Below are 14,342 nucleotides of genomic sequence, written 5' to 3' on the forward strand. Positions count from 1 at the left end.
ATTACGAGTACCTAGATGAATATATTGATCTTACAATGATGTATGTTTTTTTATTTGTCTATGTACACGATAAGTAGTCGGAAAATGTATCGATTTATAGAGGGTGGTTATGATAGGACATTGGATCTAGTTCATAGTTTGGTGAGATAAAAATTAAAGCATAATATTTCAAACTAATCGGGAAAAATAAACAAAAAATCCATGTTTTTTGTAAATTCTTCGATTTGGTTTTGGAAAACGAATAATTGTAGAAACTTTAAATTTTCATGAAATGGTTACATGATCATTTTATATTTATAAAATATTATGCATAATTGTAATTTTCAATTTATTATTAGTTTTTTTTTTTAATATATGCTGATAAAAAATTTATGAATGGGTAAAATTACTTGATAATCTAATACGAAGCTCCTAATAAGTGGTTTATTACCCAATTAAAAATATTAAAAATTATTTTGTTGTTTGTTATTAGAAATTCATAAAAAATAATTGTTTGTTTATACCTATTAGATAACTAAGATTTGAAATTTAGTATAAAGTTCTTTACATGTTTTGCAATCTATCGTATAAAAAAAAAAAAAAAGGTTTTCTATAAGTGCCAATAAAAAAAAGTTATTCAATTGGTCGAAATTCTTAAAAATTTAGTACAAGATCCCACATAAATTGTTCTTGTATTTGTATAAAATTATTTAAATTTAAAATACATATGCACATATTTTTTTTTAATAATCATTTTGAAATTTAGTTTATTTTTTCTTAGGCTAAATTATCTAAAAATAATAATAAAAAAAACAATAATTATCCACTATTAAATGAGCCGAACCATCCAAATCAGATACATATTTAATTAAACATGTTTATGCTTTGTTATTCATAACTTAACGTTTATAATAATATTTAAATAATAATTATTGTTATTATAATTATAATTAAATATATATACTATAGTATTTTATATTATCATATGTTAAAATACAAAATATTTTTCGGTATGTTTTTGAATGTTTTTTAAATATTAGGATACCTACTTATTAATTTATCATAGTTCTCGAATTAAACTTTACCATGAATTTTTTTTCTTGTATGATTCTATTTTAAATATATTTTTTAATTTTCATGTTGATTTATCAACTACTTGTGTTTTAAAAGTACATTGTGCATGAGCAATATTTAAGATTAATACATAATATCATTGACTATATAAATATAGGTACTGGTAAAATTAAAAATTAGTTATTATAGTAGATTAGTTTTTATAGCAAATGGGAATAATATACCTTGTGCCACACCCTCGGTTTTTTTTTATTGTTGTCTTTTTCTGACCAGTTCACATATCAACATGGTCAAACTATTATGGTCACTAACTTACGCTTAGTATAGTTAGTATTAAATATCAAATTAATATATTATAGAAATACTTAAATGTTACAACATTGTTTATGCTTTATTGGAAGACGTGCTTTTTACAACGTGTTGTGGATATTTTTATACAAAAATATTTCAGCATATAATATGTTTTATAAACCAGGCCCACTGATTATTATTATACACGAACGAATCACGCAAACTTCTAGGATATATCATATATATATATATATATATAATATACATACTCGTGTGTGTACTGTGTTTATATTTGAATAAATACACTAATATGGCTTTTACTGTTACAACAGTACTGTTTATTTTTTTTTTTATTTCGTGTTCCCTACTGCGCATAATTTTGGTCGTTGGATGTATACATATTAAATTATCAATTTTCAAACTTTCAAAAAAAAAAAATGTAGGTACATGTCTTGAACATAGTACAAAATAAATATAGATTGTATATACGCCAGAATACGTGAAACATTAGCATAAGCGTTATGAGTGTTTATACACGCAATACATTATTAATGATTACATAATGAAACAAAAACATAAATAATAATAATTAAGCAACAAGTTTTATCTAGAAAAATCCAAAAATTATTAAAATAATATTAAATTGTTGTATACGTAAAAACAATATATATGTGTTGCATCAGGGTCGATAACAGGTTTGTATAATATATATATATATATATAACTAGTGGCGCATGAGGTTTAATTCCGTTTTAATAAGGTTTATAGTTTAGTTCCACTTATCAGTCTTTCTCTGAACGTCCGAAAAACAAGTTACACGCATCCTCGTCATTACCATATTTTTCCTAATAAAGAGACGCGCCTTTGTCACATCGATGTGCCCGGGGACCCGTGACAGTATTTCGGGCCATCGGGGACCTCCTGCCTATCGGTCGAAGCGCCGTCGTCATAATACCACATGACTGGATATTGTAATGGGTACACAGCCGTTACACACGATGTCCCTTGTCGGCCTCGGAGTTGGTCGTTATCGCCGCGGTAAAAACGACAGAGGTGGCACTGAACGTGGCCGAAATTCTACGCCAGGCCGTCACTGGTCGAAGTGGTTCGAACAAACAAGTTCCAGGCTTTTAACGACACGAATAACGATGTTAATTATTTTGTTATACATCAAGCAAATTATTCGTGGGAACTTAAAATTATACATATATTATAGTATTAGGTACTATGCATTTTATTATACGCAATAATGACATAGTTTTTCATTTTAAGTTATATTATCGATTTATACACTATGAACCTATTTTTACTGTTTTACGGTATTTACAGAAAGATGTTATTACATTTTGAGTTACATCAGTTTTATCGAAGAAAAATAATATAAAAACGTATACAATATATTTGGTAGTTCATTATATTATATTATATTATTATACCATTTATGTAAATTAAACATATATGAAAATACAAAGGTACCTAATTAGGCAATACAATTTATATAAAACTAAAATTCTGTGCAGCCAATATATTAAGCTATAATAATTATAGCCTATGAGGCTATAACATATAGATGATACATATTATTTAAGTTTCTCGACCCTCGTTAATGTTATTTGGTATGTTTGCAATATTTTAATAAAATTAAATATTGATATCTACTAAAGTAAACTATGATAATGTATAGTTCAATTTATGAATCAGTTAATATCACAGAATGTTGTGATAACATGTCTTATATTGTTAGTCTTGTTAAAGGTAAAAATAATAAACTTGAATTTTATTTTTTAAAGACCGTGTAATTTTAATAAAAGGTCCACAACTATAATATGATACAATGCGTAGCATTATGTGAACTTTTGTGTAATATTGTAGTAATAATTATGTTTTTGTATTAAATTGTATCACAGTAAAACTTTTCCCGCCAACCGATAATGCAACACTGAATACAGAAATATATTTGATTAAATAATAACTGGTTTGATGTATACGATAAGTGTTCACATGTACACAGTGTTGACATGTATTATGATCAAAAATAATTAATAAAATTTACGTTCGATGTTGCTGTTTTAAAATCAACTAATGAATACCGAATTGTTTATAATGAAGAGCTTGACACATTTTTAAAAATGTTCTTTTTTGTTTTCAGGTAATTTTGGTGCTAAGAAATCTGTTAAGTCCTCGACAAATGTATTCCGTTCTCCGTGCATCAAATTCTCTCCGGTTGCATCGCCTAGCAAGTGTGGAAAGCCCAACAAACATCAAAACAATAACGTAGCTAACCGCCGTCGAAGCAGTGACGAAAAAGATACGCGAACTGTATATTTAAACGAGTATGATCATATTTTTTTCTCGATTTGTTTATTAGTTTCGGACACGACGTGTGGTTATTAAATCGTATATTATTACGTTCTTATACGACATTCACGATTTGAAACCCACCCTGTGCTTATCATCTGTAATTTAAAAATATTGAAACCACCTACCCTGCTCATAAAATGCAATACACCTCCAATAACGGCATCCTTACTAGACAAACACGGAAACACGTACAATACAAAAACAGAAGGTTTATCACATTCAGAAAATAAATGGCGTATTGTTACTTATTCTATACGTATATAGAAGAAAACTCATTTTATATTGCGTAAGATGTATTTTCGATTTAATTAAATAAACTATATTGAATCTTCTATAACTTCTATAATCTTTATACTATAGAGTTTGTACAAATACGAGTAGAGTTAAACTAAGAAATTCAATACATTTTCGTGTCAGCTTTTAATTAGAACACTAAGTAATACCCATTTATTATATATTATAATATTAATATGATCTTTGGTAGCTACAATTAATAGCAAAAATAATATTATTTTTAAACTATTTTAATTTAAAATACATAGGTTTGTTTAAATTCATTTAAACATATTATTGCATTTGTCTGCTTTGGTATTTTCATATTTTAGTCGTGTAGTTTTCTGGCGTGCGGGTATTTTCCACTATCCTAGAAAAATTTGCCTTGAATATAGAAATTCCCCCTTCACCACGAGATTAAATGTTTGACGATTTTTCATTCACTGTGTGACCTATCTAACGTACAAGGTTTTCAAAACGAGTTGATGGACAATTATTGATTTTATCCGCCCAAGTAAATGCGGCAAGTGAATTATTTGTCCCGATCTCTGGTGTTCTATTGGATGCATGCAGACAAAAAAAAAAAAGTTTTGGAAATTCTCTTATAGGCCATGCCCTATTTGACATATGCCACTGAATATACTTGTATATCTGTATACAATCGTATTATTGAATACAAATATTATAGATATTCCATTCATCTCATTCAATACTAACTAAATATATATTTTTAAATAATAAACATTATACAAATATTTTGTAAAAATTTAAAAAGTTTAGTTCAATAAATTGAATAACTAATAACTAATAAATATAGGATTGATTTCGAAAATATAATGATACTTGGTGAATAAGAAAATCTAAAAAGATTTTTTAATCATTATATTATACTTACAAAAAGTACTATAGTAAAATACACTGTAATACATTATTAAATTTTTAAAACTTTTTTGTTAAAAATAAACTTAAACATCTTGAAATATTTCGATCAAATGGAATATAGGTATATCCTCGGGTGGTCCCCTTTCGGTCAGTACTGTTTTCTTTAAAATTTACAATTATAACCACTGAACTCAACAGTTTTTAAATTAATATTATATCAAACAACTAACGAATATTTTGGTTTATCTTTATTTCCGAAAAATCTAAAACTACACAGTTACACTAATATATATAATAATGACAATAAAATTAAAATTAAAAGAAAAATTAATTTTCAATTTGATTTAATATGTTAAACAATTGTATTGCAAATTATTTTATTTTATTATATTTTCACACATAAATTTGTCAAAAAAATACTGTATAATTATAAAAAACATAATAGCTTAATATTAATTTTTGATATATTCATGAAGGCATATTTTGTTATTATAATTATTATTTTATAGGTATATATGAATATGACTATATTCAGTTTTATTCAATTAATGTAATCGAAAATTTAAATTTTTAATAAATTTATGAAGGAATATTTTTCTACACAGTTGTATGTAATAATTTTAATAATTAAAAATTACAACTATGGATTTAATCATATTTAATTAAATATAAAAATTTTCAAGTTCAGTTGTTATAACTGTACATTTTAAAGAAAACTAACCTAACCGAAAAGGTTACTGTAAGTTTTGGCCGAAAAACTGGTTGATAAGGGAGAGATGCATTTTTGTCGAAAAGGGACGTCCAAATCTTCTTCAATTTATTTTTTACCTTAATTTTTTTTTCCTTAACTGTCTTTTGATGTAAATTTACATTTTAATAAGGCAGAATTTATTGGAATTTAAAATCCAGTTAAATCAATAATTGCAAATCCACAAATAAATTAATATAGGTACCTATATAAAAGAATTTTATCGTATAATAATGTTCAGACGTTCAACTGCACAGTATCATTGTTACTTAGATGAACAAGGTTATTATTCCATCTACCATCATTCGTTTAACGCTTATTGTATAGTGAAAAATCATTTTATATTAACTCTTACTGAATTAACACTAATAAATACTTATTAACAAACAAAATAATATTTATATATTTATAATATATTCTGATCATGAGATAATATTATAATTCATTTTTTTCTAAAAATAGAATGTGAGAAAGTACGAGTATGATACTACTATTGAATACTTATCACATATCGACACACTAGTATTGTATTAATATTTTTAATTTGAGAGCATTCGAGAGCTTTGTGTTCGTAAATCGATTTTCAGCAATTCTCTTTTATGACATATGGACGTAGTATAACAGTGCAAGTCAGCCGATGCGTAGTTATAAAATCATGATAATAAAGAAAAACTTTATAGTACTGTAGACTAAACATTTTTTATATTTTAAGTGTTCATAAAAATAAATTTGAATTAAAAAGTTTTTTAAATTATTGAATAAAGTTATGAATATTAAATTAATGATGTGAAAATAATTACCAATAAGATGGATAAACTTGTTCAAACATTTAAACCCCTCAAATCCTAAAATTACAAATATAACATGCACTATAAATAAGTACTATATTTATAGTAAATTAAAATTACGTATAATTTATATAAATTTTTTCCATCAGAAGTGATAATTTAATGAATAGCTAGTAAATTTAAAAATTTAAAAATTATTCAAATCTGTATCCATTTTAAATTGTCAGATTATAAATTCCTAATATTAAGGTTTCAAATTTTTTAATAAACATTCCTACAACTAGGAAATATCCATCTGAACAGATACACGTATACGATATCTTCATACCTATTCAAACATACCATTCATATTTAATAAGTGGAACTATATCAACAAAGTATTAATTTAATACTAAAATTCAGTAAAATATTGATCTTGTATATTTATTATATATAATATATTTATACTATATTACCGATTAGGTATATCAAAAGTCTGTGTAATTTGAATATAGTATCCTTTACCGAATAGAATATTAAGTTATATATAGGTGGTATTGAAATATTTGATCACCAACAAGGAAATTCAATTAAATCAAATCACTCGCAAATGTTCAAATATTCAATTGAATTTAACACTAGTCTGTATAATATTATGCGTAGAAAATGATTTCTGAATATCATTATGGTCTATTTCATTGTAAATGAAATAATGCGAAGTCGTCGTTTCCAGAAGTAAACACACATAATGAGTTCTTCATAATATATACAATAATATTTATTGCTGATCGTCGTTCGTACAATTTTTTTTTGAAATTTTACTAACTCTTGCAGTACTTAGTAAACGACTTTGAATAATCATCATTCAATAATCAACATATTTTTAATTGTGAAATATAAAAAAAATTAAATTAATTAATGCTAAAACCATAATTATCATTAAAATTTATGATTTATAAAAAAAATTGTGAAATATATAGATATAGAATATAGTACGGATGTAAATACTTATTCCTTATTTTAAATTATATTATACAACTTACTAATTTAAAATTTAAACAAAATATTTAAATTAACACTAAATTTAGTGTATCAATAATATTGTTAATTAACTAATTCGATTGTTTAATATAAATCATAAATGTCTTAACTAAACGAGTATAGTAACATAAACATTTTGAAATGTATTATATAAATACTATCGTGGCCCCTGGATAACAATTAAATTATTTAACTCCAAACATAAATTTAATTGCATTTAATAACAACAACCAATAAAAAATACATTTATGATTCGTATATCATTCATACGAGATTCAATGAATACACCAGTATAAATATCAACCATAATAGTTTGCCATTTGAATAGATATATTAAACTAAAACTAGCTTATATACTATCTAGTTTTTTTAACACATTTATTTATAATTGCCTACCACACACATTATTGGTTGAACAGTCAAGGTGTGATTCTAAGAATATGGAAATAAGTATTTACTATCAAAAATATAATTTGCGAAGTAGTAATAAGTAGGTACTAAAAGATGAATTTAATTGTCGATTTTTAGCATTCGTATCGCGTGAATAAGGAATAACGCAATCATTAAATACCATTGAGATTTACGTAATTCGTTAAAGTAATAATAAAAAATTATGTTTTCTTGGAAATACATATTTACAGAGAATTGCACGCTTAAATTAAGTTAAGATAGGTCGCTACTCCCTTGGTGTATTCTTTTTACAAGGCATAATAGTTATTATCTTGTTTACTCTCAACAGATTATATCAACATTTATTTTTATTTTACCCACGATAGGTACTTACAATTTATAAAACAAATTTAGTTAGGTTATTATTATATATAAAAAAACATAATATAACGGTAAATTTTTAATAATTATAACTTATAAGTTAATTAAAAAATATTATTTCATTTCTTGATAAGCAATCCTAACCTTGTAAAAGAGAAAAAAAGTACATATAACCAATAATTATCGTAAAATATACCGTTCTGAAATCTGAGTTAAATATATTAAATACATTTGTTTAGTAAAAAAAAAAAGTATTGTATACGAGTATTATGTATTTATTAAATAATAAATAGTAGTTAGGTACAATAGTTTTAAATAAATTATGTATTAGTTATTAATTTAAAAATAATATTAGTTGAAATTCGTATTTTTTTATTATATCTATTTATTCTGTATATTAAAATATGATCTAATCAAATCTAATAAGTACAGAATAGTACATTTGATAACATAATTTGAAAAAAAATCATAGGTATAATATATGGAATACTAATGAGAGTATGTTATTACTTATTAGAAGAATACCTTTGAAAAACAAAGTGAATATTTCGTGGTCTAAATTTATGAAACTGTATTTTCTTCTTTTTGTATATTAATCTTGATTAACTTATAAATAATACTTACCTATTATTGCAATATAACTATATTGTAATGCAAATCTATGCATTTCGAATGTATACAATTGCACATTAATTCAAATATCTGAAGTAAGCACGATTCTCTCTAATTTATCAGTATGGTATTTTAGTATTTACTCTTTCAAACGAATTTCAAATTTACTTTTATTGATAAAACAAATAAAAAATAGAATAGGTAAATAAATATATCAAATTGGATTTATTTTAGTTATTTATCTTACACATAAAAATAAAAGGTCTTAGTAAAATAAGAATAAGAAATAATATTTAAAATAATCTTCAGGTTTTTTGTTTAAATTTTCTAACTGCCTATCCCTTTTTTAATCAAATTTAAGTGTCATTAATCAATGGTTTCTTATACAAGTAATCACGTTTTTATTTTTTATTTTCTCTATCACAATGTTGGTAAATTATTACGCATAAATCAGTATACATTATGATATTTTGTATATTTTTATAAAATAAATTGATTTACAAAATGTATGCATTGAATTAAAGGTAATTTAAACTATTTTTGAATATTGAAATCCTTTAAAGAATAATTGTTTAAGAAATTACTTTAAATAGGGGTATTACAATAGTTAATATTTCTCAAAAGATAATTTTATTACAATTAATTATAATAATATAAATATCATTACGGTAATTTATTGATTGGAAGATTTAGAAAATGACATTAACCTGGTTGATGTGCACAAAACTATTTTAAATAGATATTACATTATCCGTAAGAATGTTAATGGTAGTGAACAAATTAGGTACTTTTTTTTGTAAAAAAATGTGTCTTATCTTTAGACTACTGTATATTGTCGTTTGTCCGTTGTAAAAGTGTAAGCTTTTGTTACGAACAAAACACTTCTTATCAAATGACACGAGGTTAAAAAAAATAAATAATTAATTAAACAAAAAACACGAACACGAAAAATGGAACGAAACGTAATAATTAATGAATTTTCATCATAAAGTTTTGTTTTTCGTGTAGATATCTTACATTTTTTAGTTCTGAAATGCTTTATTACATTTCGCGTTGTGAAATGACAGAGAAGCTGTACACATATTAATTAGTCGTAAGTACTAAGTACAGTATTATATCCGTCGCATTTATTGACTTTCAGTGTGTGTATTCGTATTTTCATATACACACGCGGCGGTGCTAAATTTATATCGCAGTCAATGCGTAGTTTATATATTGAGTTGATGAATGTCATGACGCGGAAATTAACATTGCACGTGGACTATTTAATTACAATGGAAAACGGCCGTTTTTGGCTGCAATAACCGCCACCGCCGGTCGCGTCGTAGTAAAAATATACATTTCGCTAAGAGATCAGCGTTAAGTAACCTGTCATGTGCATTTGGTCATATCGCGGTTGCTTATATGTACATAAGCGCATCTTAAACCACGTGCAGGCGTGTACGGTAAAACGATTCCACGATCGGTGTCCGATGAAGCGGAAAAGATACGAATCGCCAATGAGGACAATAATAACGAAATCTCATTTTAGGTCCGACGAATTTCTAAAAAGACATAAATCAAAGGATTTAGATATAGATTTATCACGTGCTATGTATACCTATATATATATATGTGTGTGTGTGTGTGTGTGTGTGTGTATACATTACACAAGGCAATCAATAGTTTCGTGAGAAAATGATAAATCGCCCGTAAATAAAACATTACAAATGTCCGCGATACTGATCGATGGCACTAGCAATAATGTGTGCTTGTGTATTTGCGTGCGTGCGCGCGCGGTTCGGCAGTACCTAAAAGGTGGCGCAATCGGCGAGGAAAATGTTATACATTTATCTTGTACAAACCAACCGCCAAAACACACAACGCGCAGTAAAGAGTAATCGGAAATAGCCAATAAGTGAAATGCAAATGACTGCGCGGCATTAGCGGAAATGGCGCGGCGCGTTGTTGAAATAATAATATGCATAATTCAAACAATAATTATTTTTAATAACTAATGACAACGCTCCACGGAAATAAGAGAACAATATGAATTCCACTACGCGAGCGCAGTTCGTAATAATAATAATAATATGATTGGACACGTTTCATCACGCTGGTAACGTACACCGCGGAGAGAGAATATCATCTTCAGGTTGAATGATATTCTATTATTTCATATTCCCGAACTGTTGTACGTTGACGTGTGTATATTATATAAAACTATGAAATATTTTAATATTTATTTATAAGTTATAACCATAATATTTACATAGGATCTTCCGAATTTCGATTGACAAAAACGGCGCGGAGATTATATTGGTTCTCGCGCAATCCCCAACGTTTTGGTCATACAAAATGTGGATGATACTATATATATGTAATATGTAAACATATATTTTGGATACATTTAACATTCAAATGTGATGACTGGGTATTTTTCGACTGATATGGGTTAGTGCGTTATTTCAATGAATTACGGAAACGAAAATTCGATTTGAATCGTTATGGTTTAATGGTCGAACATAGTATGTTGCGTTATCGACGATATATAGAGTACATCGCAGGAGTACAATTTAATCGTATCGGCGAGTAATCCAGAAAATGGACAAACATAAAGGTACATTTTACCATTATATAAAACGGTAAGTCGATAACATATTAGTCTATTATTTCGGTGCGAACTTTGACGTACCTATATAATAAAATATAAAACGGGTAAAGCTGTAAAAAAATCGGCACTGTCCGGACTATTTTCATAATTACCAGACAAAAATCATCAAAATAGATGAAACATAATAATCAACAACGATTTTATTAAGTAGAGTAGTGTTTAATTTCAATAAATAAAATAAATTAAAAATATTACTTATAAGTTATAATATCTTTTATCATATTATAAAATTTAAATGTTGAAATGAAATTATAGTTCAATCTATACTTATTGTTAATTGCAAAAATAAATTATCAGTAGGAATATACAGTAAGTTGCCGTTATAACGAAAGTCATAGAAGTCTCCTGCCGAAAATCAGGACTTATAAAGAGCTTATTCGAATTTTCGTTACAACGAAATTTCCGTTATAATGAAAAAAAATTCGGTCTCCTGGAGTTCGTTGTAACGGGATTTTACTGTATTAATAATAATTGTCAATGGGTTATAGGTATAGTGGTATACAATAAAACATCTATATAGAAATATAGGCTGACTGGCTGTCTCCATTAACATTTGTTTTTTCAAAAGCAACGATTAAGTTCAAATTTAACACAATGTCCATACAGTGACTTGTTCAGTGATAAGGTACACTAAAAACCTGTATACAACAGATTGACTTTTTTTAAAAAATCTGTTACACTTAAGACAAACGGCCTAGTGGTTCATTATTTTATGTCCTCATAGCATTAAGTGTTGTTTTTTATTTTTCGTGCGATTTTTTACGACAGATTTATTTGAATTAATATTTTTTTAAATATTAAACACTGATTTATATTTTATTTGATATAAATATTCGTTCGATGAATTTATCTAAGTAGGTTTGTAAAGTATTTAAATCAACATCCAATAAGAATACCATCTCATCAGTTTAAATTATATATAAATATAAAAATGTGATATAAGGCTATGATAGTAAAATGAGGCAATTATAATTAATTAATTTATTATAACAATTTATTATACGCAATTTATTGTAATTCCCATGTACCTATATTATTGCATTCCTACACGTCTCTACAACAGCGTAGGCGGTTTCCCGTTTCCACTTCACCGAGTCTTTCTGACTTTACCACAACTTTTCTGTTTACCAAACGTTTTTGCATTAAAACAAAGAAGTTTTGTACCTAACATTGTATTTGCGGTCTTAAATTACATAATACAATTTCGGAAGCCATAATTATGAGAGATTACGTAAATAAGTACATTTTAAAAAGTTTGACGAAGATAAGTAGAGGTAATTAACGAAACATTTAACTTTTTTATTATTTAATATGCTATCCAAATTCAATTTTACCTTTTATATATGTATGTGGTTGTGAGGAGAGGTGCATGGTGATATTTATACCTATATCTATTTTAGTAAAACTCTGTTTTTAGTCTGCAAAAATAAAACAAAAGCAGCAATATGTGTTTTAAATCTGATATTGAGTCAGTATTTACTGTTTTGTAACTTTTTTGTTTTATTTTTTAAATCCATTTTTGGTGAGTCCGTAGATATTGGATCAATTATGATTATATACCTAAAGAAAATTTATATCAGTAATATTATATTTATTTTTACAACACTGACAGTAATGTTATTTTTTTTCATCAAGATAATTTATTAATTTATTTGTATGTATAGCAAATTGTTTTGCTTATAAATATATTACGAATATAACCATGGTTTATTATCATATTTAATTTATCTTTTTAAATTAAAAAAGCAAATGGAAAAGAAGATAAATATAAATTTAGCAAGTACCTATAGTTACTAGATAGTATATTAAATTGTTTCCTGGTAATATTTTTTAAATGTCCTCTAAATATTTTATCATCAACAATTAAAAAACTTAAATAACGAGCTTGGTACAAACATAGTGTAACAAACAACATAGTGTAAAGGTTTTTTTGGAAAACATGTAATTATCTTTTTAACTTAAAAACATTATCGTAGAGAAAATGAAAATAAGTTAGACTCATTACTGTAATTAATGTACAATTATACTAATGGGGCATTGAAGAACAAAATAACATACTTTATTAGGCACAATATAAAATAAAATGATCATGCCTATAATACTATAGTGTACTCAAATACCAATATCACTCAAAAATCTAGTTAAGCTTATAGATCCGTTTAATAGTCCAAGTAAAACCAAAGAGTCGATTATATAATCTCATCTTTTGTTTAGAGGAGATATTTTTTACTGTAATTTGATATGAATACTCCACACATACTCATATCTAATTTAAAGTACTTATATATACCATTCTAACTAATCTCCTGTAAATGTTCTCAATTTTTATTTATTTGGATTTTGATGATTTTTATTATTATTCATGTTTTGTAGTTTTTAAATTTTATCATTCGCCAATTAATTCATGGTATACCTAGGGCATAATTGTATTTTTATTTTTATTTTAATACCAGAAAAAGAGTTTATTTTTATTTATGATTTAGACTCAGGTATTAAAGCTTTTCTTTTTTTATTTATTATACTTTAATATAATAAAGTGTCGACAATCAATATAGTACATGTTGTTTTACAAATGTACATAAATAATATACGTTAGTCATGCTACATTGTAGCTTAACAATTATTATTGGTATGATAACGTTTAAAAGATTATGATAATAGTAAGTGTTAACGTGATACAGTAATGGAAGAATTGTTTTGTTGTTGTGATCGAGAAAGTTAAGGAGAGGAATTTTATTTAAAAGTAATAATAAAACTCTAAAAGTATACGAACATGCATATAGTAATAACATTTCTATGATAATTTTTCTATAAGTAATGTTTAAAATAAGTTACTAAAATGCTTTTGTTGAATACCTTTAAAACCAACTTTATTTTAAAATGAAGTAGA

The 14,342-nt window shown here is 25.8% G+C and overlaps 1 protein-coding gene across 5 annotated transcripts in view; it reads left to right on the forward strand.

Moving 5' to 3' along the window:
* LOC132921435 (ankyrin-repeat and fibronectin type III domain-containing 1) overlaps window positions 1-14,342 on the forward strand; it is a 150,177-nt gene that overhangs the window by 49,745 nt on the left and 86,090 nt on the right. For 4 of the 5 annotated variants that reach the window (XM_060984462.1, XM_060984463.1, XM_060984464.1 and 1 more), the window contains one exon: window positions 3,494-3,677. The exons of the other annotated variant lie outside the window; for it this stretch is intronic. In XM_060984462.1, coding sequence (XP_060840445.1) covers window positions 3,494-3,677 — 184 coding nt within the window. The remainder of the gene's footprint in view (window positions 1-3,493; window positions 3,678-14,342) is intronic. 5 annotated transcript variants of the gene reach the window in all.

The sequence above is a fragment of the Rhopalosiphum padi genome, chromosome 2, assembly GCF_020882245.1.
Source record: "Rhopalosiphum padi isolate XX-2018 chromosome 2, ASM2088224v1, whole genome shotgun sequence".
Lineage (NCBI taxonomy): Eukaryota > Metazoa > Arthropoda > Insecta > Hemiptera > Aphididae > Rhopalosiphum > Rhopalosiphum padi.